General features: G+C 39.8%; 1 protein-coding gene across 1 annotated transcript in view; it reads right to left on the bottom strand.

The window, feature by feature from the left end:
• Positions 1 to 13,361: 13,361 nt before the first annotated feature.
• LOC308641559 (RING finger protein 17-like) overlaps positions 13,362 to 24,286 on the bottom strand; it is a gene marked incomplete at both ends in the record, with an annotated part of 68,880 nt that continues 57,955 nt past the window's right edge. The window contains 5 exon segments of the mRNA XM_081280228.1: positions 13,362 to 13,514; positions 14,650 to 14,740; positions 20,625 to 20,743; positions 20,892 to 21,042; positions 22,042 to 22,269. Of these exon segments, the coding sequence (XP_081136354.1) occupies positions 13,362 to 13,514; positions 14,650 to 14,740; positions 20,625 to 20,743; positions 20,892 to 21,042; positions 22,042 to 22,269 (742 nt within the window).

Here is a 24,286-nt window from a genome sequence, read left to right as displayed (position 1 = left end):
CTTATGGGTGAGCTTCCTAGATGAACAACACTATACATAAATCCATGTTCAGTAAAATATATATTTATGGATCTGTGGATAATATATATTTCATGATGAATTTTTTTTTGTTTCTCTTGTCCTATTTTTTAGCCAAAGGATGTAATTTTTATTTTATTTATTTTTATTGTTGGTTGTTCAAAACATTACATAGTTCTTGATATATCATATTTCACACTTTGATTCAAGTGGGTTATGAACTCCCATTTTTACCCCGTATACAGATTGCAGAATCACATCAGTTACACTTCCATTGATTTACGTATTGACATACTCATGTCTGTTGTATTCTGCTGCCTTTCCTATCCTCTACTATCACCCCTCCCCTCCCCTCTTCTCTCTCTACCCCCTCTACTGTAATTCATTCCTCCCCCTTGTATTATTTTTCCCTTTCCCCTCACTTCCTCTTGTATGTAATTTTGTATAACCATGAGGGTCTCCTTGCATTTCCATGCAATTTCCCTTCTCTCTCCCTTACCCTCCCCCCTCTCATCCTTGTTTAATGTTGGTCTTCTTCTCGTGCTCTTCTTCCCTAGTCTGTTCTTAGTTACTCTCCTTATATCAAAGAAGACATTTGGCATTTGTTTTTTAGGGCTTGGCTAGCTTCACTTAGCATAATCTGCTCTAATGCCATCCATTTCCCTCCAAATTCTATGATTTTGTCATTTCTTAATGCAGAGTAATACTCCATTGTGTATAAATGCCACATTTTTTTATCCATTCGTCTATTGAAGGGCATCTAGGTTGGTTCCACAGTCTTGCTATTGTGAATTGTGCTGCTATGAACATCGATGTAGCAGTGTCCCTGTAGCATGCTCTTTGTAGGTCTTTAGGGAATAGACAGAGAAGGGGAATAGCTGGGTCAAATGGTGGTTCCATTCCCAGCTTTCCCAGAAATCTCCATACTGCTTTCCAAATTGGCTGCACCAATTTGCAATCCCACCAACAATGTACATGTGTACCCTTTTCCCCATATCCTCGCCAGCAGTTGTTGTTGTTTGACTTCATAATGGCTACCAATCTTACTGGAGTGACATGGTATCTTAGGGTGGTTTTGATTTGCATTTCTCTGACTGCTAGAGATGGTGAGCATTTTTCCATGTACTTGTTGATTGATTGTATGTCCTCCTCTGAGAAGTGTCTGTTCAGGTCCTTGGCCCATTTGTTGATTGTGTTATTTGTTATCTTATTGTCTAATTTTTTGAGTTCTTTATATACTCTGGATATTAGGGCTCTATCTGAAGTGTGAGGAGTAAAGATTTGTTCCCATGATGTAGGCTCCCTATTTACCTCTCTTATTGTTACTTTTGCTGAGAAAAAAACTTTTTAGTTTGAGTAAGTCCCATTTGTTGATTCTAGATGTTAACTCTTGTGCTATGGGTGTCCTATTGAGGAATTTGGAGCCCGACCCCACAGTATGTAGGTTGTAGCCAACTTTTTCTTCTATCAGATGCCGTGTCTCTGATTTGATTTCAAGCTCCTTGATCCATTTTGAGTTAACTTTTGTGCATGGCGAGAGAAAGGGATTCAGTTTCATTTTGTTGCATATGGATTTCCAGTTTTCCCAGCAATATTTGTTGAAGATGCTATCCTTCCTCCATTGCATGCTTTTAGCCCCTTTATCAAATATAAGAAAGTTGTAGTTTTGTGGGTTGGTTTCTGTGTCCTCTATTCTGTACCATTGGTCCACCCGCCTGTTTTGGTACCAATACCATGCTGTTTTGCTCTGTAATATAGTTTGAAATCTGGTATCGCTATACCACCGATTCACACTTCCTGCTTAGCATTGTTTTTGCTATTCTGGGTCTTTTATTTTTCCATATGAATTTCATGATTGCTTTCTCTATTTCTACAAGAAATGCCATTGGGATTTTGATTGGCATTGCATTAAACCTATAGAGAACTTTTGGTAATATCGCCATTTTGATGATGTTAGTTCTGCCTATTCATGAACAGGGTATATTTTTCCATCTTCTAAGATCTTCTTCAATTTCTCTCTTTAGGGTTCTGTAGTTTTCATTGTATAAGTCTTTCACCTCTTTTGTTAGGTTGATTACCAAGTATTTTATTGTTTTTGAGGATATTATGAATGGAGTGGTTGTCCTCATTTCCATTTCAGAGGATTTGTGGCTGATATACAGGAATGCCTTTGATTTATGCATGTTGATTTTATATCCTGCCACTTTGCTGAATTCATTTATTAGCTCTAATAGTTTATTTGTTGACACTTTTGGGTCTGCTAGGTATAGAATCATGTCGTCTGCAAATAGTGATAATTTAAGTTCTTCTTTTCCTATTTTTATGCCTTTAATGTCTTTCGACTGTCTAATTGCTCTGGCCAGTGTTTCGAGAACTATGTTGAACAGAAGTGGTGAGAGAGGGCATCCCTGTCTTGTTCCAGATTTTAGAGGGAATGCCTTCAATTTTTCTCCATTCAGAATGATGCTAGCCTGAGGCTTAGCATAGATTGCTTTTACAATGTTGAGGTATGTTCCTGTTATCCCTAGTTTTTCAAGAGTTTTGAACATAAAGGGATGCTGTACTTTGTCGAATGCTTTTTCCGCATCTATCGAGATGATCATATGGTTCTTATTTTTAAGTCTATTGATGTGGTGAATAACATTTATTGATTTCCGTATGTTGAACCAGCCTTGCATCCCAGGGATGAATCCTACTTGATCATGGTACACAATTTTTTTGATATGTTTTTGTATCCGATTCGCCAGAATTTTATTGAGGATTTTTGCATCTAGATTCATTAGAGATATTGGTCTGTAGTTTTCTTTCTTTGAAGTGTCTTTGTTTGGTTTAGGAATCAGGGTGATGTTGGCCTCGTAGAATGAATCTGGAAGTTCTCCCTCTTTTTCTCTTTCCTCAAATAGCTTGAAAATTGTTGGTATTAGTTTCTCTTTAAAGGTTTTGTAAAACTCTGCTGTATACCCATCCGGTCCTGGGTTTTTCATAGATGGTAATCTTTTGATGGTTTCTTCTATTTCCTCAATTGATATTGGTCTGTTTAGGTTGTCTATATCCTCCTGACTCAATCTGGGCAGATTATATGACTTAAGAAATTTATCGATGCCTTCACTATCTTCTATTTTATTGGAGTATAAGGATTCAAAATAATTTCTGATTATCTTCTGTATTCCTGAAGTGTCTGTTGTGATATTGCCTTTTTCATCCCGTATGCTAGTAATTTGAGTTCTCTCTCTTCTTCTCTTCATTAGCATGGCTAAGGGTCTGTTGATTTTATTTATTTTTTCAAAGAACCAACTTTTAGTTTTGTCAATTTTTTCAATTGTTCTTTTGTTTCAATTTCATTAATTTCAGCTCTGATTTTAATTATTTCTTGCCTTCTACTTCTTTTGCTGTTGTTTTGCTCTTCTTTTTCTAGGATTTTGAGATGAAGTATGAGATCATTTATTTGTTGGTTTTTTTCTTTTTTTAAGGAATGAACTCCAAGCAATGAGTTTTCCTCTTAGAACTGCTTTCAACATGTCCCATAGATTCCGATATGTTGTCTCTGTGTTTTCATTTGCCTCTAAGAAGTTTTTAATTTCCTCCTTGATGTCTTCTAAAATGCATTGATCATTCAGTAACCTATTGTTCATTCTCCAAGTGATGCATGATTTTTCCTTCCTTCTTTTATCGTTGATTTTCAGTTTCATTCCATTATGATCAGATAAGATGCATGGTATTATCTCTACTCCTTTATATTGTCTAAGAGTTGCCCTGTGACATAATATATGATCTATTTTTGAGAAGGATCCATGTGCTGCTGAGAAGAAAGTATAACTGCTTGATGTTGGGTGGTATATTCTATATATGTCAATTAAGTCTAGGTTGTTAATTGTGTTATTGAGTTCTATAGTTTCCTTATTCAACTTTTGTTTGGAAGATCTGTCCAGTGGTGAGAGAGGTGTGTTGAAGTCTCCCATGATTATTGTATGGAGGTCTATTAGACTCTTGAACTTGAGAAGAGTTTGCTTGATGAACATAGCAGCACCATTGTTTGGGACATATATATTTATGATTGTTATGTCTTGTTGGTGTATGGTTCCTTTCAGCAGTATGTAGTGTCCCTCTTTATCCCTTTTGATTAACTTTGGCTTGAAATCTATTTTATTTGATATGAGTATGGACACTCCTGCTTGTTTCCGCAGTCCATATGAGTGATATGATTTTTCCCAACCTTTCACCTTCAGTCTATGTATATCTTTTCCTATCAAATGCGTCTCCTGTAGGCAGCATATTGTTGGGTCTTCTTTTGTGATCCATTCAACTAGCCTGTGTCTCTTAATTGGTGAGTTTAAGCCATTAACATTTAGGGTTATTATTGAGATATGGTTTGTTCTTCCAGCCATATTTGTCTATTAATGTTACTAAACCTGATTTGTTTTCCTCTTTGATTATTTTCCCCCGTTTACTGTCCTACCTCCCACTGTTGGTTTTCATTGTTATTTTGCATTTCCTCTTCCTGTAATGTTTTGCCAAGGATTTTTTGAAGAGATGGTTTTCTAGCTGCAAATTCTTTTAACTTTTGTTTATCATGGAAGGTTTTAATTTCATCTTCCATCCTGAAGTTTAATTTCGCCGGATACACGATTTTTGGTTGGAACCCACTTTCTTTCAGTGTTTGAAATATGTTATTCCAGAATCTTCTAGCTTTCAGAGTCTGTGTTGAAAGATCAGCTGTTATCCTGATTGGTTTACCCCTAAATGTAATCTGCTTCCTTTCTCTTGTAGCTTTTAAAATTCTCTCCTTATTCTGTATGTTGGGCATCTTCATTATAATGTGTCTAGCTGTGGATCTCTTATGATTTTGCACATTCGGCGTCCTATAGGCTTCTAGGATTTGGGATTCTGTCTCATTCTTCAAGTCTGGGAAGTTTTCTCGTATTATTTCATTTAATAGATTGTTTATTCCTTTGGTTTGGACCTCTATGACTTCCTGTATCCCAATGACTCTTAAGTTTGCTCTCTTTATGTTATCCCATATTTCTTGGATGTTCTGCTCATGATTTCTTAACAGTCTTGCTGAGCTGTCTATGTTCTTTTCAAGTTGAAATACTTTGTCTTCATTGTCTGATGTTCTATCTTCTAAGTGTTCTACTATGCAGGTAGTATTCTGAATTGAATTTTTAAGTTTGTTTAATGCTTCCTGCATTTCTAGACTTCTATTTGTTTGTTTTTTATTACCTCTATCTCCCTTTGTAATTGATCTTTTGCTTCTTGGATTTGTTAACGTAATTCATTGTCAGAGTGATCTTTCATTGTCTGATTTTGCTGTCTGATGTCTTCCTTGAGACTCCAGATCATCTGAAGCATGTATATCCTGAATTCATTATTCTAACATTCCATCTCGCCTCGTCAAAAGACTTACTAGAAACAGTCCACTCCAAACCAAACAAACCACCTTTCCTACCTATTCTCAGAACATGAGACAAAACCACAAACTCACACCCACACCCACAAAGGCACCTCCTTCTTCCAAGTTGGTCTGTGACTACCCGGAGTGTCGTCTGACTGGTGGGCCATACTATGTTCCCCCGAAAGGGCCTGTCCTGTCTCACATCTGGCCTCCTTGGCCAACTCTGTGAAGTTGTCAGGAGCCAGCGGTGAGCCACTACCTGCTTTCTCAGGAAAGGCCCCTCTTCAGAGCTTTACTGGCATTTGGCCATCCTCACATCAGTAGCTACCAAGAAAGACTGACTCTGTCCTTGGCAAATCCAAACAAGTGAGCCCACTGGGACTGGGACTGGGACTGGGACTGGCTCTGGGTGCCTGGCTTCCTGGATCCCAAGTTCAGAGAGTTCCATCACCAAGGAAGTGAGGTGAGGTCACTTCCTTCAGGAACTGAATGAGGTCACTGCCTTGGCAACCACTGTGTCCTAACAGTTGCTTCCAAGGCTCCCATGAGATGGAGGCTGCCCCTCCTTCCTGTGACACTTTCACAAGTTAGAATGGAATATCAACCATAGGCACCAAGGAACAGCTCTCCACACAGGCCTGCTTTGGTCCATCTTGTCTACATTAAGAAGAGAGAGGCTCATTCAGACACATCCCTTCATCCTGACCAGGTTGTTTGCCATGGAAGATGACTTCTGCTCTCTCAGGTCCTTCATAGCTGCCTACATCTTCTCCAGGGATCACTTCTGCATGGACCTTTGAGGTTCTCAGCAGGTGGAAGATCCCCCATATTCCTGTATTGTAAGACCAACTCTGTCCCTGCTCTTCTGTAAAGTTAGATTGAGGGAACAGTGTATGGTTAGGGTTAAGAACCTGTTTGATTTGGGTGAGGAATCACTCTGCTGGATGAAGAATGGTATTGGGAACCTGCGATATTTATAATAATATATAGGTGAAATATATGTATGAAAACAGAAATCCAAGTAAGAAAGATTTGAAGGCCAGAAGGGCATTGGGCCCTTGATTGGGATACTTAGCTTTGAATGACTTTCTGCACAGATGTCTCAGATAAATCGATATACAATGGCATAGGACCTTGTACCTTGGATGATCGAATGTAGAAGAGAACATCCAGTCCAAAAGGGATAGTAGGTAGGATTAGGAAGATAGTTGGTAGGTTTAGGAAGAAGAGTGAGTATACAATTTGGACCAAAAGTTCTTTAGCAATAGGGTGTCGGTTAGAGAGTGAATGTAAATGTCAGCACATGTGAAGAGTCAGTCACCATGATGAACTGGGGAACATATGTAGGAAAGCAGATATCAATAGAGACATGAGGAAATCAGGCAAAGTATAAAGTGAGTGAGAGGATTAGACATTTTCAATAGGGTTGAGGTGGAATATATCATCTTAGGAAGAAACAAATGTGTAGTCACCAATAGGATTGACATTTGAGACCATTAGGCAACTTGGACAAGGATGTTTTTAGTAATCCATGCTCACTTTCCAATGAGGCTTTGGTACAATCATAAGTGTGACCTTTGCATTTTGTGTCCAGAATATCACTGTGATAAAATGTATATGTAGATCAGGTGACATGAGTATTTCTTCCACCATTTCTGGGAGTACTATGTAGAAGACGTATAAATTAGCCTTTGGGGGTACAAATAGGTGTACCCTGGGTCTATGAATATAGAGATAATGCATGAATAGACCATACTGTGAATAAATATTATAACTGTTTCCAATTTAAATAATGGATTGAATTGATATCTGAAAATATATAGGAAATCTAATATTGATACACAACCATTCATTCCAACCAGTTATACATCTAATGGTGATATTAGGGTTTTGGTTTACCATGAAGGGGGTGTGAGTTTTGCTTCACAAGGGATTATGGAAAAGGAAAATAATGTGTGTGGGAAGAAGTCTCATGAAAAGACCACTCAAGAAACGTGGAGGAATACATGTGTTCTGAAGCAGGAAGTGATGGAAAGTGAACCAAATACCTAGAATATGTGAACTTGATGATGAAATACATATCCTATGATGTGCATCAACTGAAGAAATAGTAATGTACTAGTGTTGAATAAAAATGAACGTCAAAATACACACCATGTCCCATAGGAATCTACTTGCATTGATGTTAAACTGGGTCAGTTACTGTAGAAATATTAGGATTTCTATGCACCATTCTCTGAAGTTAGTTTTCAGCACTAGGAAACATATGTATTTCAGGTGGATGAATATTTCTGAGAATAATCTTGTGAAAATTTGATTATAAACCCACATATATGAACATGAATGAATTTAGAGAGTGCATAATAAGACACATATATTTCATATTTTGAAAAATCTGGAGAGTTTGTGTATATTGAGTGTGTGTGTGTATGTGTGTGTGTGTGTATATATATATACACACACACACACACACACACACACAAAACACACACACAGATGTTAAAAAGTAGAAATATATATGCCAATCGAAATTCATCATGAAATATATATCATCCACAGATCCAAAAATATTTATTTCACTGAACATGGATTTATGTATCATGTTGTTCAAGTAGGAAGCTCACCTGGACGTTGAATTTTCAGTTCCAACAGCGTTTAGGAGGAGTGATCTCTTCTCACAATTTGTATCTGCCAAGTCAGCCACCTCACAAGAATGTACGTGGGATAGCAGGTAGGATTCTATATGTGCATGTAAAAATACATGTTGCTGAATGGGCTTCAGAGAAAGGGAGACAGGAATTCACATATTTGTCAACTTTCAAAACACATGGAGAACTACTTCTATTAAACTGGACAAGATTTATAACACCTACCCTTTGTAATGCTAAAGGCAAGTCCAACTATATACCATGCCTCCTCTGAACTGCCTGTATTTCTATTCTGTTTGGGTTATTTTTCTCCATCATATTAGGATTCGTAGTCAGAATCTAGTAGGGTATGGGTTAGTGTCAGGGATTCAGTATTTCAAATGGAAAATAGGAAAATGAATCCAATGTGTAGGCAAATATGTGCTACACAAAAATCTTCCCACTCTCATCCAGAACAATGCCTTGACATTACCTTCGCAACAAGTAAGACACAATTCGAGGAGAAGAGTTAGAAAAGCTGTGAATACGGATGTGGAATGGAAATGGTCATGAGTTTACAACCTTGGAGGTGGTAGAGGAGTTTCCATAAGTAAGGGACAGGGTAAACACTCCACAAACATGGAGCTCTGCTGGCCTAAAGACTTCGTGAGAAACTGCCTCTGAGGTTGGGCACTTGAAATATATGTTGTTGTCAGGAGCTTTAGCTTCCTTTGTAGTGAGACCATCAAACCTGGGTCTGCATCTATGTGACCTGGAGGACATGGTATCTGATTTTCCAATGAACATGAGGCAGAAGTGCTGAATTCTCTCTTTGCAGGTAAACTGTGGCCACTGGGGTCTAAGTGTCTCCCTGTGTGGACTGTGAAGCCATTTGGTCATCCTCGACTTTTCGTGCTCCATTTGGCCCTCCTCCCTCTGGCTGTGCTCCCCCTAGCCCTGCTCCCCTGGGCCCTGCTCACCTAAGCCCTGCTCCCTCTGGTCCTGCTTTCCTGGGCCTTGCTCCCTCAGGCCCTTCTCCCTTGGGCCATGCTCTCCTGGGCCTGCTTCTCCTGGACCTGCTCTGCTGGGCCCTGCTTCTGCTGAGCCCTGCTCTTCTGAGCCCTGCTCCCCCTGGTCCCTTCTCTCCCTGGGCCCTGCTCCCCCAGGCCCTTAACCCCTTACTCTGCTTCTCCAGGGCCCTGTTCCCCCTGGCCCTGCTCCCCCTGGCCCTGCTCCCCCTTTCCCTGCTTCTCCTGGGCCTGCTTCCCCAGGCCTTGGTCCCCTTGGAAGTGCTCTCCCTGGGACCTTCTCCTCTGACCCTGCTCCCCCTGTCCCTTGTATCCCTGGCTCTACTCCCTCTGGTTCTGCTCCCCTGGACCCTGCTCCTCTGCAACCTGCTCGCCCTGTCCCTGCTACCCTGGGCCCTGCTCCCCCTGAGTATTTCTCCCCCTGGCCCTGCACCCCTGTGCCCAGCAACTCCTGTGTCCTGCTTCCCCTGTCCCTGCTCCCCATGGGCCCTGCTCTTCCTGGCCCTAATCCCCTGGCCCTGCTCGCCCTCGCCCTGCTCTCCTGGGCCCTGCTTCCCCTGTCCCTGCTCCCCTGGGCCATGCTCCTTCTGGGCCCTGCTTCCCTGTGCCCTACTCCCCATGGACCCTTCTTCCCTTGGGCCCTTCTCCCCCGGTCTTGCTCCTCATGGGCCCTGCTCACCGGGCCCTGTTCCCCCTGGCCCTGGTCCCTGGGCCTTAATCCCCTGTGCCGTCCTCCCCACCGCCCCCCCCAGCACTACTCCTCTGGGCCATGTTCCCTCTTATCCTGCTCCCCCCTCGGCCTTGCTCCTCTGGGCCCTGCTCCCGTCTGTGCTCCACTCCCTCTCGGTGCTGCTCCCCCTTGATCCTGTTCCCCGTGGCTCTGTTCCCCTGGGCCATGATTCCTCTGGTCTTTCTTTCCTGGGCCCTGCTCCCCCTGGCCCTGCTCCCTGTGAGCCCTGCTCTTCCTGGCCCTAATCCTCTGGCCATTCTCCCCTGGGCCTTGCTCCCCTGGGTGCTTGTCTACTGATCCCTGCTTCCCCTGGGCCTGCTCTGCTGGGCCCTGCTCCCCATCGGTTCTGCTCTTCTGCGCCCTGATCCCCCTAGGCCCTTATACCCCTGGGCCCTGTTCCCGCTGGTCTTGCTCCCCATGGGCCCTGCTCCCGTGGGCCCTTCTCCCCATGTTCCCTGTTTCTCCTTTCCCTGATACCCCTGTCCTTGCTCCCCCTTTCCCTGAATCTATGGGCCTGCTCCTTGAGACCTGCTCCCACTGGTACTGCTCTCACTGGGTCCTTGTCCCCTGGTCTGCTCCCCCTGGCCCTTTCCTCCATGACTCTGCTCCCCCTGGCTCTAATTCCCTGGACACTGCTCCTCTGTGACCTGCTTTCCCTGGCCCTACTCCCTGTGGGCCCTGCTACCCCTAGTCCACCTATCCTGGGCCCTGCTCCCCCCTGGATTTCCTTTCCCTGGGCCCTGCTCCACCTGGTCCTTCTCCTCCCCAGCCCTGCTCTCCCTGTCCCTGTTACCCTGGGCCCAACTCCCCCCAGTCTGCTCGCCTGGGCCCTGCACGCCTGCTCCCTTGTGCCCTGTTCTCCTGGACCCTGCTCTCCTGGGCCCTGCTCCCCTCGCCCTTCTCCCCTGGGCTCTGCTCCCACTGGCCCTGATCCCCCTGGTCCTTTTCTCCTGGCACTGCTACCCCTGTCTCTGCTGCCTTGGGCCCTGCTCCCCTGGGACCTGCTCTCCCTTGTCCTGATCCCTTGGGCCCTGTTCCCCCTATCTGGTCTCCTTGGCCTTGCTCGCCTGAGCCCTGCTCCCACTGTGTCCTGCTCCCCCTGGCCCTGCTACCCTGGGATGTTCTCCTTCTGGTCCTGCTCCCCATGGGCACTGCACCTCCTGGCCCTGCTACCCTGGGCCATGCTCTCCCTCTGGTCCTGCTTTCCTGGGCCTTGCTCCCCCTGGCACTGCTCCCCATGGGCCCTACTCCCCCTGTCCCTAATCCCCTGGTCCTGCTCTCCTTGGGCCCTGCTCCACCTAGTCCTGCTACCCATGGCCCTGCTCCCCTGGGCCCTGCTCATGCTGGACCCAGCTCCACGGCACCCTGCTTCCCCTGGGCCCTTCCCCCCCTGGGCCCTGCTCCACATGGGCCGTGCTACCCTGGGCCCAGCTCCCCCTGTTCTCTGTTTCTCCTGGGCCCTGCTCCCCCTGACCCTGCTACCCCTTTCCCTGCTTCCCCTGTGCCTACTTCCCCGGGTTCTGCTCTCCCTGAAACTGCTCTCCCTGGGCCCTGCTCCCACTGTGTCCTGCTCCCCTGGGACCTGCTTCCCTGAGCCATGCACCCATGTGTCCTACCCCCCTTGGTCCTCATCCCCTGAGTCCTGCTCCCCCATGGCCGTGCTCCTTGGGCCCTGCTTCCATGGTTCTGCTCCGCCTGGGCCCTGGTTTCACTTTGCCTCTCTCCCCCTGGGCCCGGCTCCCCTTAGGCCCTGCTCACCCTGGTTCTGTACCCATGGGCCCTGCTCGCTGGCCCTGCTGCCCCGGCTTTACTCCCTGTGGGTTCTGCTCCTCCTATCCTTGCTCTCCTGGGCCCTTCTCCCCTTAGGCCTCCTGTCCTTTGGCCCTGCTGCTCCTGGTCCTGCTCCTCCTTGGCCCTGCTCCTCTGGGGCCTACTCACCTAGTCCTGCTAACCTGGGCCCTACTCCCCCTAGCCCTGCTCCCCTGGGTCCTGCTTCCCCTGGCCCTGCTCTCCCTGGCCCTTTTCTCCTTGCTCTGCTCCCCTGGGAACTACTCTCCCTGGCCCTGCTCCCCTGGGCCCTACGCCCTGTGTGCCCTTCTCCCCCGGCCCTGCTCTACCTGGCCCTGCTCCCCTGGGCTGTTCTCCCTCTGGTCCTGCTCCCCCAGGGCTCTGTTCCATCTGGCCATGCTCTCCTGGGCCCTGCTCCCCCATGGGCTCTGCTAGCCCAGAGCCCTGTTCCCACTTGGCCCTGCTCCCCCTGGTCCTACTTCCCCAGGACCCACTCCCTCTGGCCCTGCTTCCCCTGGACCTGTTCCTCCTGGCTCTGCTCACCTGGGTCTTGCTCCCCTGGGCCCTTCTCTCTCTGGTCCTGCTTCCCTGGGCCCTGCTCCTCCTAGCCCTGCTCTCCTGGGCCCTACTCCCTCCTGGCCCTGCTCCCTGGGCCCTGCTCCCCCATGGCCCTACTCCCCTGGGTCCTGTTCCTCTAGGCTGTGTTCCCTCTGGTCTTGCTTTCTTGGTCCCTGCTCCCCATGGCACTGCTCCCTATGGGCTCTGCTCCCTGTGGCCCTAATACCTTTCCTGCTCTCCTTGTGACCTGCTCCCCCTGGCCCTAATCCCCTTTCCTGCTCTCCTTGGGACCTGCTCCACCTGGTCCTGATAACCATGGCCCTGTTCCCCATGGGCCCTGCTCCCCCTTTCCCTGCTTCTCCTGGGCCTGCTTCCCCGGGCCCTGCTCCCCCTGGTACTGCTCACCCTGGGCCCTTCTCCCCCTGGCCCTGCTCCCTCTGGCCCTTTTCTCTCTGGATCTGCTCCCCTGGCTCTGCTTCCTTGGGTGTTGCTCCTCTGGCATCTTATCTCCCTGGTCCTACTACACTGGGCCCTGCTCCCACTGTGTACTCTTCCCCCTGTACCTACTCTATGTATGGCACAAAAGTGGCTGCTTGAAACATATCTGCAATTTCGACCTACTTCCACAACTGGAAGGAAGATAAAGGAATAAGCTAGGGTTGTAGTAATATCCCAATCCTTCTCCCTGTGACCCAAAGTTGCTTAAACCTCAAACTTAGACCCAAAAGGATCTTTAAATGTAAATGTTGTTCAATTACTTTTTTGCTATTTGTTTCTATTTTACATAAATATATATTGTATATACCTACTACCACTTCTAACACAAAGCTCAAAGATTTCTGTCTAACCAAAGCATGCCAAGGGGCTCAGTCAGATCTGGTACCTACTATATTTTTGTTCCCTTTTCCTTTGGTTTAGAATGTAAATATCAAAGAAAAAGAGAAACTACAAAAGCCAGAACATATGCAAGCTGTTTGACCTGAATAGAGAAATAAATAATTCTGAAGAAATTGTTGTCTCCTCAGAGATTAATTTTTAAATTATCTTTAAGAGCAAATAAGATACAATTTAGATTTCTATTTTTCTGAACTAGGGATTGAACCCAGGCCCTTGCACATGCTAGGCTAGTGCTCTACTACTGAGTTACATCCACAGCCCTGCAATTCATATTTGAAAGCACACCTATATAAAAACTTACACAGGTAAATAAGAAGTATCTATCACAAACTGATATCAAAAATTTGAAAAAGTCTGTACCTTCTTTCTCTCAAAGCCAAACCTTTTTTAATCAGATATTTAGAAACATCGACACGCTCTCCTTTTTCATCTCTGCAGAAAATTTTCACAGGTAATGGCCATGTTGTGTTGCTTTCCTGTAGTGATTTAAGAGTACAGTAAATAAAAGACACAAAGAAAAATATTTTGATAAATAGTGTACTTTTCTCAGGCATTTCTTCTATTTTTCTCTAAGCAAGCCAAAGAAGTTTCTGAACTGAGTAAAGATATGTTGATATCTAAATATATCGAGGAAAAATAGCATGGGAAAGATCAATGGGGACAGATATTTGTTTTATGAAATATATGAGGAATATAAATTTTACTGCCAAGGTAAAATTTAACTAAAGAAATGAAAAAAAAAGAGAAACAAAATGAAAAAAAAATTTTCCAACTCAAACGAGGGGGAAAGACACCACCACTTAAAATGTTTTTATATTCCCCTAAACTCTTTGTCAATTATAGAATTAAAATATACTTTCCAAGGTGTGCCTTTTTTCCTACAGAAAGCAAAATATCTACAAGCCATAAATTCTGTTTCATATGGAAAAAGTTATAAAAATGAGGGAATTAGGAGCTCTGTAATTCCAGCAGTTCGGTAGGCTGAGGCAGTAGGATCACAGGTTCAAAGCCAGCCTCAGCAAAAGCAAGGTGCTAAGCAACTCGGACTCTGTCTCTAAATAAAATACAAAATAGGGCTGGGGATAGGGCTCAGTGGTCTGTCAATCCCTGGTACTCCACAAAAAATTATACACAGAAAAAGTTAACATGGAAAAATGATAAAATTCTGATAATTAATGCAGCAAAACATTTAAATTAGAAAAAAGAAGGGAATACAAAGAATATTTTTAAGTATTCTGAAAAAATAAGTGCTTATTCTCAATTCCATACTCAAAAATATATATTTTATGACTTACAGTGAATTTTGACTTATCTAGAAGCCCGATTTTCCACTTTAATAAAATATTAGAAGACTTCAGAAATATGCTCTAGCATAAACATGTTATATTTTATCATGCAAATTATCAACTTAATATTACTTTAGAAATATCTTGATTTATTTATATAATCATTTGTGTATATCTACTATCAAATAGGCATTGTACCTTGAAATAAGACCAACAAAGTTCACTACAAAATCCAAAAAAGCATTTTCTCAAGAAAATTGATGAAAACATTAATGAAATGATTAATCAATATATATCCATTGTAACTGTTAACCTTACTACCCACCTGTAAAGTTATGGTTGCTATTGCTCCAGTGAGGTACAATGAAAGACAGTCACAAGCTGTTGCTGTCCACTTGTCACTCCCACCAGTTGGTCTAAAACAAAAATTAATGACAACTTGTTTTATAATAGTATACAATATTGATATATACAAGAAATATTATACATAAGCACATAGTTTGAACCAACTGAATATGTAGTAAGAAATAAATTTGAACATGGATTCATATTATCTTCACAATTCTTTTCCCTATTTTCATAGCCTTTTGTTCATCCCTCTACTTAGAATCCATGCTACATGCTAACTTATTTTTGTATACCTGGTTCTACAGTTTAACTGAAGATATCTAAAAGTCGATAACATTTTAAATATTCTTCATCATTAAATATTCAGGTGTGTGAACTAGATGAGACATCAGGGATGGTGTACTCTTCCATCATATTCCCTAACATCTAGCACAGTGCCTGGCACACAGAAAGTGCTCTGGAAATATTTAATAAAACAAAAACAAAAACATTCCTTTGCAATGATGATTATGCTGTCCACTTTGGGAAGTATTCTGTAATTCAGTTTGAATCACTACCCATAAATATGAACCTCAACAGTTTATAAAATTTTACTTTTAATCGCAGTTTTTAATTGTTGACTTATTGATTCAACAAAATTACTCAAATTGATATAGTCATGCAATTTCGAATGACTAGAAATATCATAATTTTGGACATAAATGGCAAAATAATGTATACTAAAATATGCTCAATAACGTTTTAGCAAATAAATGAAAAGCAGGGTATATAACATCATCACTCATTTTAGTTTGCAGAATTAAAACTGAGTGACTTTTGAAGTTTCTAACCATCAAGTCTACCCCCAAGAATAAGGAAGAGATTATATGTAAATCAGGCAGGATCCTAAACATAGTTTCTAAATCCAGAATCTCAATGAACTGAACTTAGTTGATGAATTGAGTAAATAACATGGTCAGTTTTATCATGGTAAATGGTTTATAAAAGTGAACTCACCCGTCAACTGGACATGGGGCTTTATAAAATTGGAGTTGGTAAGTATGCCAACACTTAATTTATTAAGACCAACCAGTGTTATGAGCTAAGAAGCTTAAACTATTAGTAACTCCCAGAATTAGTTATGTTTTAATATTTACAATTGCACTGCCAGGAACAGTGGTGCATGCCTGTAAGCCTGGTGAATTGGTAGGCTTAGGCAGGAGGATCACGTTTGTGGCCAGCCTCAGCAATTTAGCAAGATCCTGTCTCAAAAAATAATAAGGGCTGGGGATGTCACTCAATGATAAAAGCACCCCTGGGTTCAATCAATCCCAAGTACTGCCCCTTGCTATTCATGGGGGGTTGATTCCAGGACTCCTGCAGAAACCAAAACCCTAGAGACCACAGCTCCACTTCTTTACGCCATCTTTTAACCTCTGGTTCTAGAAACCCTAATTAAAAATCAATTCTGTGTTTTGTAGTAAATCTGACAGTAATTCTATCTCCAGTGGCAGTGGCAAGATGAATAGTATGCACAAGCCTCTTATGTCAAATGGTATATTATCTAACATACCCCCATATTTACTTTAAACATCTCAAGATGACTTAAAATAGCAATGTATAATGTAAATGTTATGCAGCTGTTAGACTGTATTGTTTAGGGAATGAAAAGAAAAAAATCTGTACATGTTCTGTATAGATACTATTTTTTTATAACATTTCAATCTGAAGTTGTGGAACCTGCAGATATGCAGGGCCAACTCTATTATTATTAATATATATATATATATATATATATATATATATATATATATATATATATATATATAAAATCAGTGTATTATTAAGGTTTTCCTATTATTTTTTTAATGTTAATTTTTTAGTTATAGGCGGACACAATATCTTTATATTTATGTGGTTGCTGAGGATCAAACCCAGTGCCTCACGAATGCTAGGCTCTACCTCTGAGCCACAACCCCAGCCCCTATTATTATTATTATTTTTAATGTATTTTTTAGTTGTAGATGGACACAATACCATTATTTATTTATTAATTTTTATGTGCTGAGGATCGAGCCCAGTGCCTCACATGTGCTAGGCAAGCACCCTACCACTGAGCCATAACCCCAGCCCACAACACCTTTATTTTTATGTGGTGCTGGGGATTGAAACCAGTGTCTCACAAGTACTCTACCACCGAGCCACAACCCAGCCCTATTATTTATTTATTTATTTATTTTTTAAAAGATAGAGAGAGAGAGAGAGTTTTTTTTTTTTTTAGAGAGAGAGAGAGAGAGAGAGAGAAAGGGAGAATTTTTTAATATTTATTTTTTAGTTCTCGGTGGACACAACATCTTTGTTTGTATGTGGTGCTGAGGATCGAACCCGGGCCGCACGCATACCAGGCGAGCACGCTACCACTTGAGCCACATCCCCAGCCCTATTATTTATTATTGATACACATAAATATTAGCTTTTGAACATCTGAAGGTATTTACTATAATACTTAAAAAAAGTAGGGATGTGGAATTTCATTTGGGGAAGACAAAAATTTTCAGGAGATGGATGGTGATAAAAGTTATACAGCAATGTGAATTTTAAGATTAGAAAACTGTACACTTAAAAATGGTAAAAAGGGCAAATTTTATGTGATGCCATTTTATTACAATTTAAAAAAACTACAGAAAAAATATTTCTTGGAATAGCAGCAAAACATAGTGGGGCCAGAGTTTCAGTTCTAAATCAGATCCTGTTTATAATTCTAGCTCAACAATTGAATTGATGTTTTAATTGGATAATAAAATATTTAACCTCTGAAGATTTGATTTCCTTATCTATAGTTTAAGGTGTGTTGTCAACAATCACTAGAATTCTCAATGATAACATTATTCTATCCAAGTCCATAAGATATTATTAAAAGGTATGTCAGGAACTGTCTATAAGATTAGGTACAATCAGGAGATTGCTAGAATTCTGTTCAATAACAATATTCTAATTGAACCTAATTTAAGGGAGAAGTGAAAACTAGTAATAGGATTTATATACTATGTAGTCTTGAGTTTTCCAATCCAGGATATTGAAAAAACTTGTAGATATATAATTGTATAGCCACTACCAGTAAATACATAAAATAGAAGTGCTCATAAGATTGAAGAAATACTCTGTGCAGACAGGTGGACTATAGAAACTATTACTAATAAACTCTTCAAGAACATTAAACATGATGGTCCATGAGTAATCAGAACAGAAAGGGTCACTAGGGTACCTTATTCTAATCTCAATTTTAAATATCAGGTTTTAAAACATACTAAACCAATTTAGACTTATAGATTAACTTTCGACAAGTAACTTAATTTCTTGGTGTCAGTTGCTTCAATTATAATGTAGGAATAATAATAGTTCCCATGTCAGTTTTGTGAGAACTAAATGAACCAGTATGTGTAAAGCACATTATAAATGTAGACAATGCTGATGTATAGTAACTATACTTCACATATATCTATAATATATCTATATATGTATGTATGTATCTATCTATCTATCTAATACCCAAGGTTTTTGCATGAGGTCCTTGTGGGTAAGATCATAGGCAAGGGAAACCAATATAATTTATTCATTAAAAAAAATCAGATGGGTACAGTGGACATGCCTATGATCCCAGTGACTTGGGAGGCTGAGGCAGGAGGACTGCAAGTTCAAGGCCAGCCTCAGCAACTTAGTGAGACCCTAAGCAACATAGTGAAACCTTGTTTCAAAATAAAAAATAAAAAAATTAAATATCACAGAGTTCATTGAAGTTTTTATAGTAATGCTAAAAGGATCTTTAGTTTTTTTAAGTTTTGTGAACAAATTTTTATTATTCCTATTTATATCAATGTCTGTAAAATCTATACACATATATGTGCTTATATGTATACATACATCTTTTAGCCAAATAGTAAGCAAGTGGCTTCAAATTAGGGAGTAAATTCAATACAGTACAAAATTATAAGCTGTCTTAAGTGATTTGGTTAATTTTGAGTAGCACAAAAAAATCACAGGAATTGATGTTAGTAGGTTTCATTAATGATGGAGCTGCTACTCATATGTAAAATGATATCCAGTATTCTAAAGTGAATAGGAGCTAAGATTTATTTAATACAGGTTGTAGACTATTTTGAACTTCCAGAGGGAAGGCCAATTGTTTTTGGCAGCACTATTTCTTCAGTGATTAGTTACTGTGATTTTTGACAAAAGTCAGAAATTCAAGTTTTAATGTGACATCTATGGTTTAAAAATGCAAATATTTCAAAATTTAAAAATGATGCTATCAGCCAAATATATGGTTGGATTTAGCCTACACACAGTGGACACAGAAGTATGCTTTCAAATTTACAAATACAAATTTTTACATTATTAGAGTACTACCTAGGTGCTGAATAATATCAGTATTTGAATTTCAAAACCAATTAGATGAAACATGACAAGAAGAACTATAAATTCTATATTTAGGTAAAAAAAATCAATTATCTGTGTACATAAAATAGGTTCAAATGAAAAATAGCAAACGCCACTGAGTGGAAGCCCTTCTGAGTAAAAATGCTTAGGAAGGACACTGGGCTTACATTGTTCCTCCAGTTCAGGGCTGGAGCTTTGGCTGCAAATGCTAATCTGTTTCACCTGGCAATACCTTCTTCTCTGGGGGTACATGAGGCAAGATAATTCTAGTACAGTCAACAAGTGGACTGATATGCCTGGGCTCTTTTAAAGAATTATCCTTTAGGGCTGGGGATGTGGCTCAAGCGGTAGCGCGCTAGCCTGGCATGCGTGTGGCCCGGGTTGGATCCTCAGCACCACATACAAACAAAGATGTGTGTCCGCCGAAAACTGAAAAATATTAAAATTCTCTCCCTCTCTCTCTCTAAAAAAAAAAAAAAGAATTATCCTTTAGTAAACTGAAAATTCAATGGCATTAAGAGCTGAGATCACTATATTTTTAACTTTTATAATGTGCAGAAGCTTAATGGGAGTTCAATGTGAGATGTTGTCCCTTTGCTCCATGATTCAATCTGGATCTTTTCTTTCCTTTGCTGCTGTCTTGCTCAAATTAAACTCTAGGCCCAGCAGCTTCTCCTCAGTGTATGGTATGGAAAGAAATGTCAGTTTACTCTAAAGAGTTATACGGTTAAAAAAGGGAACTATGACACATCATAGACTTCTTGATTTTAGTTATGAATTCCACCCTGTATTACTTCCCTTCTCAGATTAGCTTGCATGCTCCCATTAAATACTCTTGCAGATTTCTATTCTTAGAACCTTCAGAATCCCAGTCTGCCTTTCCTCTATCTCCTCCCATACAAACTGATTACTGAAGGTCTTGGTGCATAGAATTTCCCACTTGCTGATATTTGGGAGGTCATAGGAGTCATTTGTCACCACCTTTTTTTTTCAGATAATCAGTATTCACAGTATTTAGTTTTACTATCCAAGCTGCACTACTTGTACTGTAGGATTCTAGATTAAAAAATTATACTATGACATTTTTCCAGAATCTTCTATAATCTACTTTTTTGGTAATATATTTTTAGCTTTCCTTGCAATTCTAAATTTACAAAGTATATTTATTTCTATTTGCTTTTGTTGTTCCTCAAAGCTTTTTATATTTGCAGTTTGATTTCTACCTAGATACCATTCATACTCACCTATAATATATTTCCTTAATGTCACTAAATTTATGTGCTCCAAATAGTTATCTTTCCTCCTGTTGACACCTGAGTTAGCTAGATTTTATAAAAATTTCAGGACATGTTAACTAATTTAATACTGATAAGAACCCATTCAAAAAAGAGAAATATTTATTTATTTATTTTTTGTGGTGCTGGGGATTGGTCCCAGGGCCTTATGCATGCAAGACAAGCACCCTACCAACTGAGGAGAAATATTTAAAATGATAACATTCAATGGATAAAATGAATTTATTCAGCTAAAAACTACCTTATATCGACTAGAGAGCATTCCAAAGATAATCTTCCCATTGTCTTTAGATTTTCTTGAAGTTCTCTTAAACAGTTAATATTCACTACTAGTTCAACACCCACGTCATACAGCAATACCTATGAAAACAGCAATTTTAATATGGAAAGACAACATTTCAAAAACATTTTTGCAAATATTGAAAGCATAACAAAAACTGGATTAAATAACTGCAGTAAAAGTCCAAAAACGCATTCATTTTCACAATTTATTTATAATTGCATTTACCTCTACTAGTGTGTCTGTGATCATCCTGATGATCTGGCCTCTTCGCCACTGATTTTTATCTGGGACCTTAACAGCACAGTGCATATCATTTTCCCATTTAATAGGTTCCCATTCTTTGTTTTCATAAGCAGTTATCATCTTTTCTTCTAAACTATATAAGAATTAAAAATGTTTGACTTTCAAAAGTTAAAAACATTTTTTTTCTCTGACAACATGTTTTCTACTGTCCCCCTTGGTCATTCCACTTCAGCCAAACTGTTCTTCCCTAAATATACCAAGCATATTTCCACCTCGGGCCACGTAACTAGCTCTTCCCTTTGCCTCAGATAAACTTTCCTTAGATTTTTAGGGGGTTATTCCCTCCTACCTCTTTCAAGGCCCATTTCAAAAGTGAATTTCATGCATCTTTGAGGTTTTCCTTTTAAAAATTACCTTGCTCCCCAAATGCTTTATTTTCTCTATCACCTGTAACATACTTGCAATACTAAGTTTTATTTGTTCATCATCTCTCCCTCTGTTATAATTTAAGCTCCATGACAGCAAAGACCTATATTCTTTACCACTGTTATCCCCAACTTCTATATGCACACTGCCATGAGTAGGTGCTCAATAATTTGTGGGGTAAATAAATCCTAATATAGTAAAAATAATTAACAAATATACTATTAAAATTTTTAGTTTACTTTAGTTCAAATAATTTTGCTATTTTAATGAAACCATGTCATTTGCAGAAAAATGGACAGAACTAGAGACCATTATGTTAAGTGAAATAAGTCAAACTCAGAAGATCAATGGTCAATTATTTCCTCTTATATGTGGAAGCTAGAGATGAAAAAGAAAAAGGAGGTGGTGGGGATGATCTCATTAAAATCAAAGGGAGCTCAATAGAGGAAAGGGACCAAGGGGTGTAGAGTGGGCAGGCAAGTACTGGAAAATGATACCAAACAAATTATACTGTTATACTGTGTGCATGTACAAACATGTGACAACAAATTCCATCATTAATACAACTTTAGTGCACCAATAAAAAATGTGAAAAAAATTAAAATTAAGTAGATAAAAAAATTTTGCTATTTTAAAAATTCTACATTTAAAACTTCTGTTATCTTTGAAACAGTATAGGAAGAATGTTTTCCATATAATAGTATACCTATTAAGTAAGTTTTCTGTTAACAACCACTGAACATAAATCTTCTCAGGAGGTATTACATTACAGATATGCACAGGCAATTCCTTATTATAAAGTGACTGGAAATTCTCATTAGGTAGAGATTTTACAGACATAGGACTTAAGTTGTTTACTTCATTTGAAATAATTTCTTCTGGAGAAGGATCCCATACTTCTATATGCTTTTTAGAATTATCTTTGAGGGTATATCTGAAAAATAACAAATGTCAGCAAAAAGAATATAGCAAAACATTCATGTTTGCATTTGCTTAGGCTTAGAGATGAATAAGTTTTAGCAACTTCCAGTTTTGATATTAATAATAACTAAATTTAGTCATTTAAAAAATGTTCTGAACCAACACCAAAGTAAGTACAAGAAGAAAACAAAAACTAAAAATTAAATTTTCTATTTTTAAACACACGGTTATAAATAACAACTTTGCTTATAAGTTCAATGCTTGGCACTGATATTCTGCACTCCAAAGGAACAGAAGAATTCATACTTTGACAACTTGAATATTTATCTTTGACTAAAATATATCAATCCATTTACCATGAAGAATACAAGTTGGAAAATAATTACTATTATCAAAGTACTAAGAAGCAAAATCACTGAATGAAGTGATTTTGAAGTAATGTTTAAAAGATCAGACTAACTGTAGATGACTAGATGTTGTTTTTATCTGAATAAACATTGAATTTTTTTCACCATAAGCTAAGATTACACTCACCAAGGTTACTAACAATGTTTGTTGTTAAATCCAATGGACAGTTTTCAGTTCTTTCTTGAACTCTCAGCACTAGCTACTCTTTCCCTTCTTTAAATATTATTTTCTTTTGGTTCCTTGTTGTACTTCAGCTTCAAGCTCTTTTGGACCTCTCTTTCTTTCCCATAAGTGATCATTTACATGCTGCACTCCTCCACTTAAATTACATAACCAGGTTTGTCTTCTGAACTCCAGATTGACAGATTTATTTCCTCCATTCAGCTAATATTTATTGGATATGTACTGTGAGCCAGCAAGCATAGTGCTAGGTATGGCAGTGAAGAAAATAGATAGGGTTCTTATCCTCAGAAGATTATAGTTGTCATGCCATATCCTAGGTGGAAATGTTTCAAGCCCCCAATGGATGGTACCAAGCCAAATATATACTGAATTATAATTTGTGAATTTAAATAACAAAATAGAATTTTAATAATATAATAAATTTATTTAAAACATATTATTTCTCAAAGTTTCTGTTTAATACTTTCAGACTGCAGTTAACCACAGGTTAACAAACCATGGAAAGCAAAACCATGGATGGGGGGACTACTGTATGGTGTTACTAAAAAATTAAGTAAATAAGAAATTTTATATAATACAAACAAGAGTTACAAAGGAAAAGAACAAGAACACGGGCCAACAAAATCTAATGTAGTGTAAGAGTTGGGACTGATTATCTGATATATCAGCTGAGACTTAAAATAAGTAGGAGTTAGCTAGGTATTCCAGGAACTGAAAGAAAACATGTAGTTTTGATATAGTAAGTAAAAAAAAAATGGTGTGGGATTTGTAGTAGGCAGGGGTCAGACTATTTAGGGAACATTACTTTTATTTTATAAAGGATGGTGGGCATGATATGGTTAAGTGTAGGGAGGCTAAGGCAGGAGTATTGCCAAATTCAAGGCCAACTTCAGCAATTTACAAGACTCTCAATTAAAAAATAAAAAGGACCAGGGATGTAGCTCCATGGATGAGCACCCTTAAGTTCAATTGAAAGGAAGAAAGAGTAGTAGGTTGTGGAAATTCTTTTTCTTTTGTTCTCAGTCCTCAGGCTATCAGGAAAGTCACTCATCAAGGGAAACTCATGTTTTAATTTGAGCATGGGCAATAGACACAGTAAAAACAGTGGGTCAGATAACAGAAATCTGGGTTTGTGAGGGCACTGGGAGTTGTTGGGGTTGCTGGAGCACCAGAGGTAGATTTACTCAAATGGAATTTAAGCTTCTGGACCATGAGTGCCCTGGGACGGGCCAAAGCAATGTTTTTTGTTTTTTTTTTTTTTTTTTTGAAAAATTTCCCAAAGAATAAAAATTTAATTATCTTTCCAATTTTTAAAACTGTTCTAAATGTGTAAAATCTAAAATTTACTATCATAACCATTTTAAATGTACATTTCAGGTCATTAAGTAGGTGTATTATTTTGCATCCATCACCACCATCTCTCTTTTTACTTTGCAAAG

The sequence above is a fragment of the Spermophilus citellus genome (genome assembly GCF_964194105.1).
Source record: "Spermophilus citellus genome assembly, chromosome: 2".
Lineage (NCBI taxonomy): Eukaryota > Metazoa > Chordata > Mammalia > Rodentia > Sciuridae > Spermophilus > Spermophilus citellus.
The sequence above is the reverse complement of the archived record's forward strand: the minus strand, read 5'-3'. Positions and strand labels throughout refer to the sequence as shown.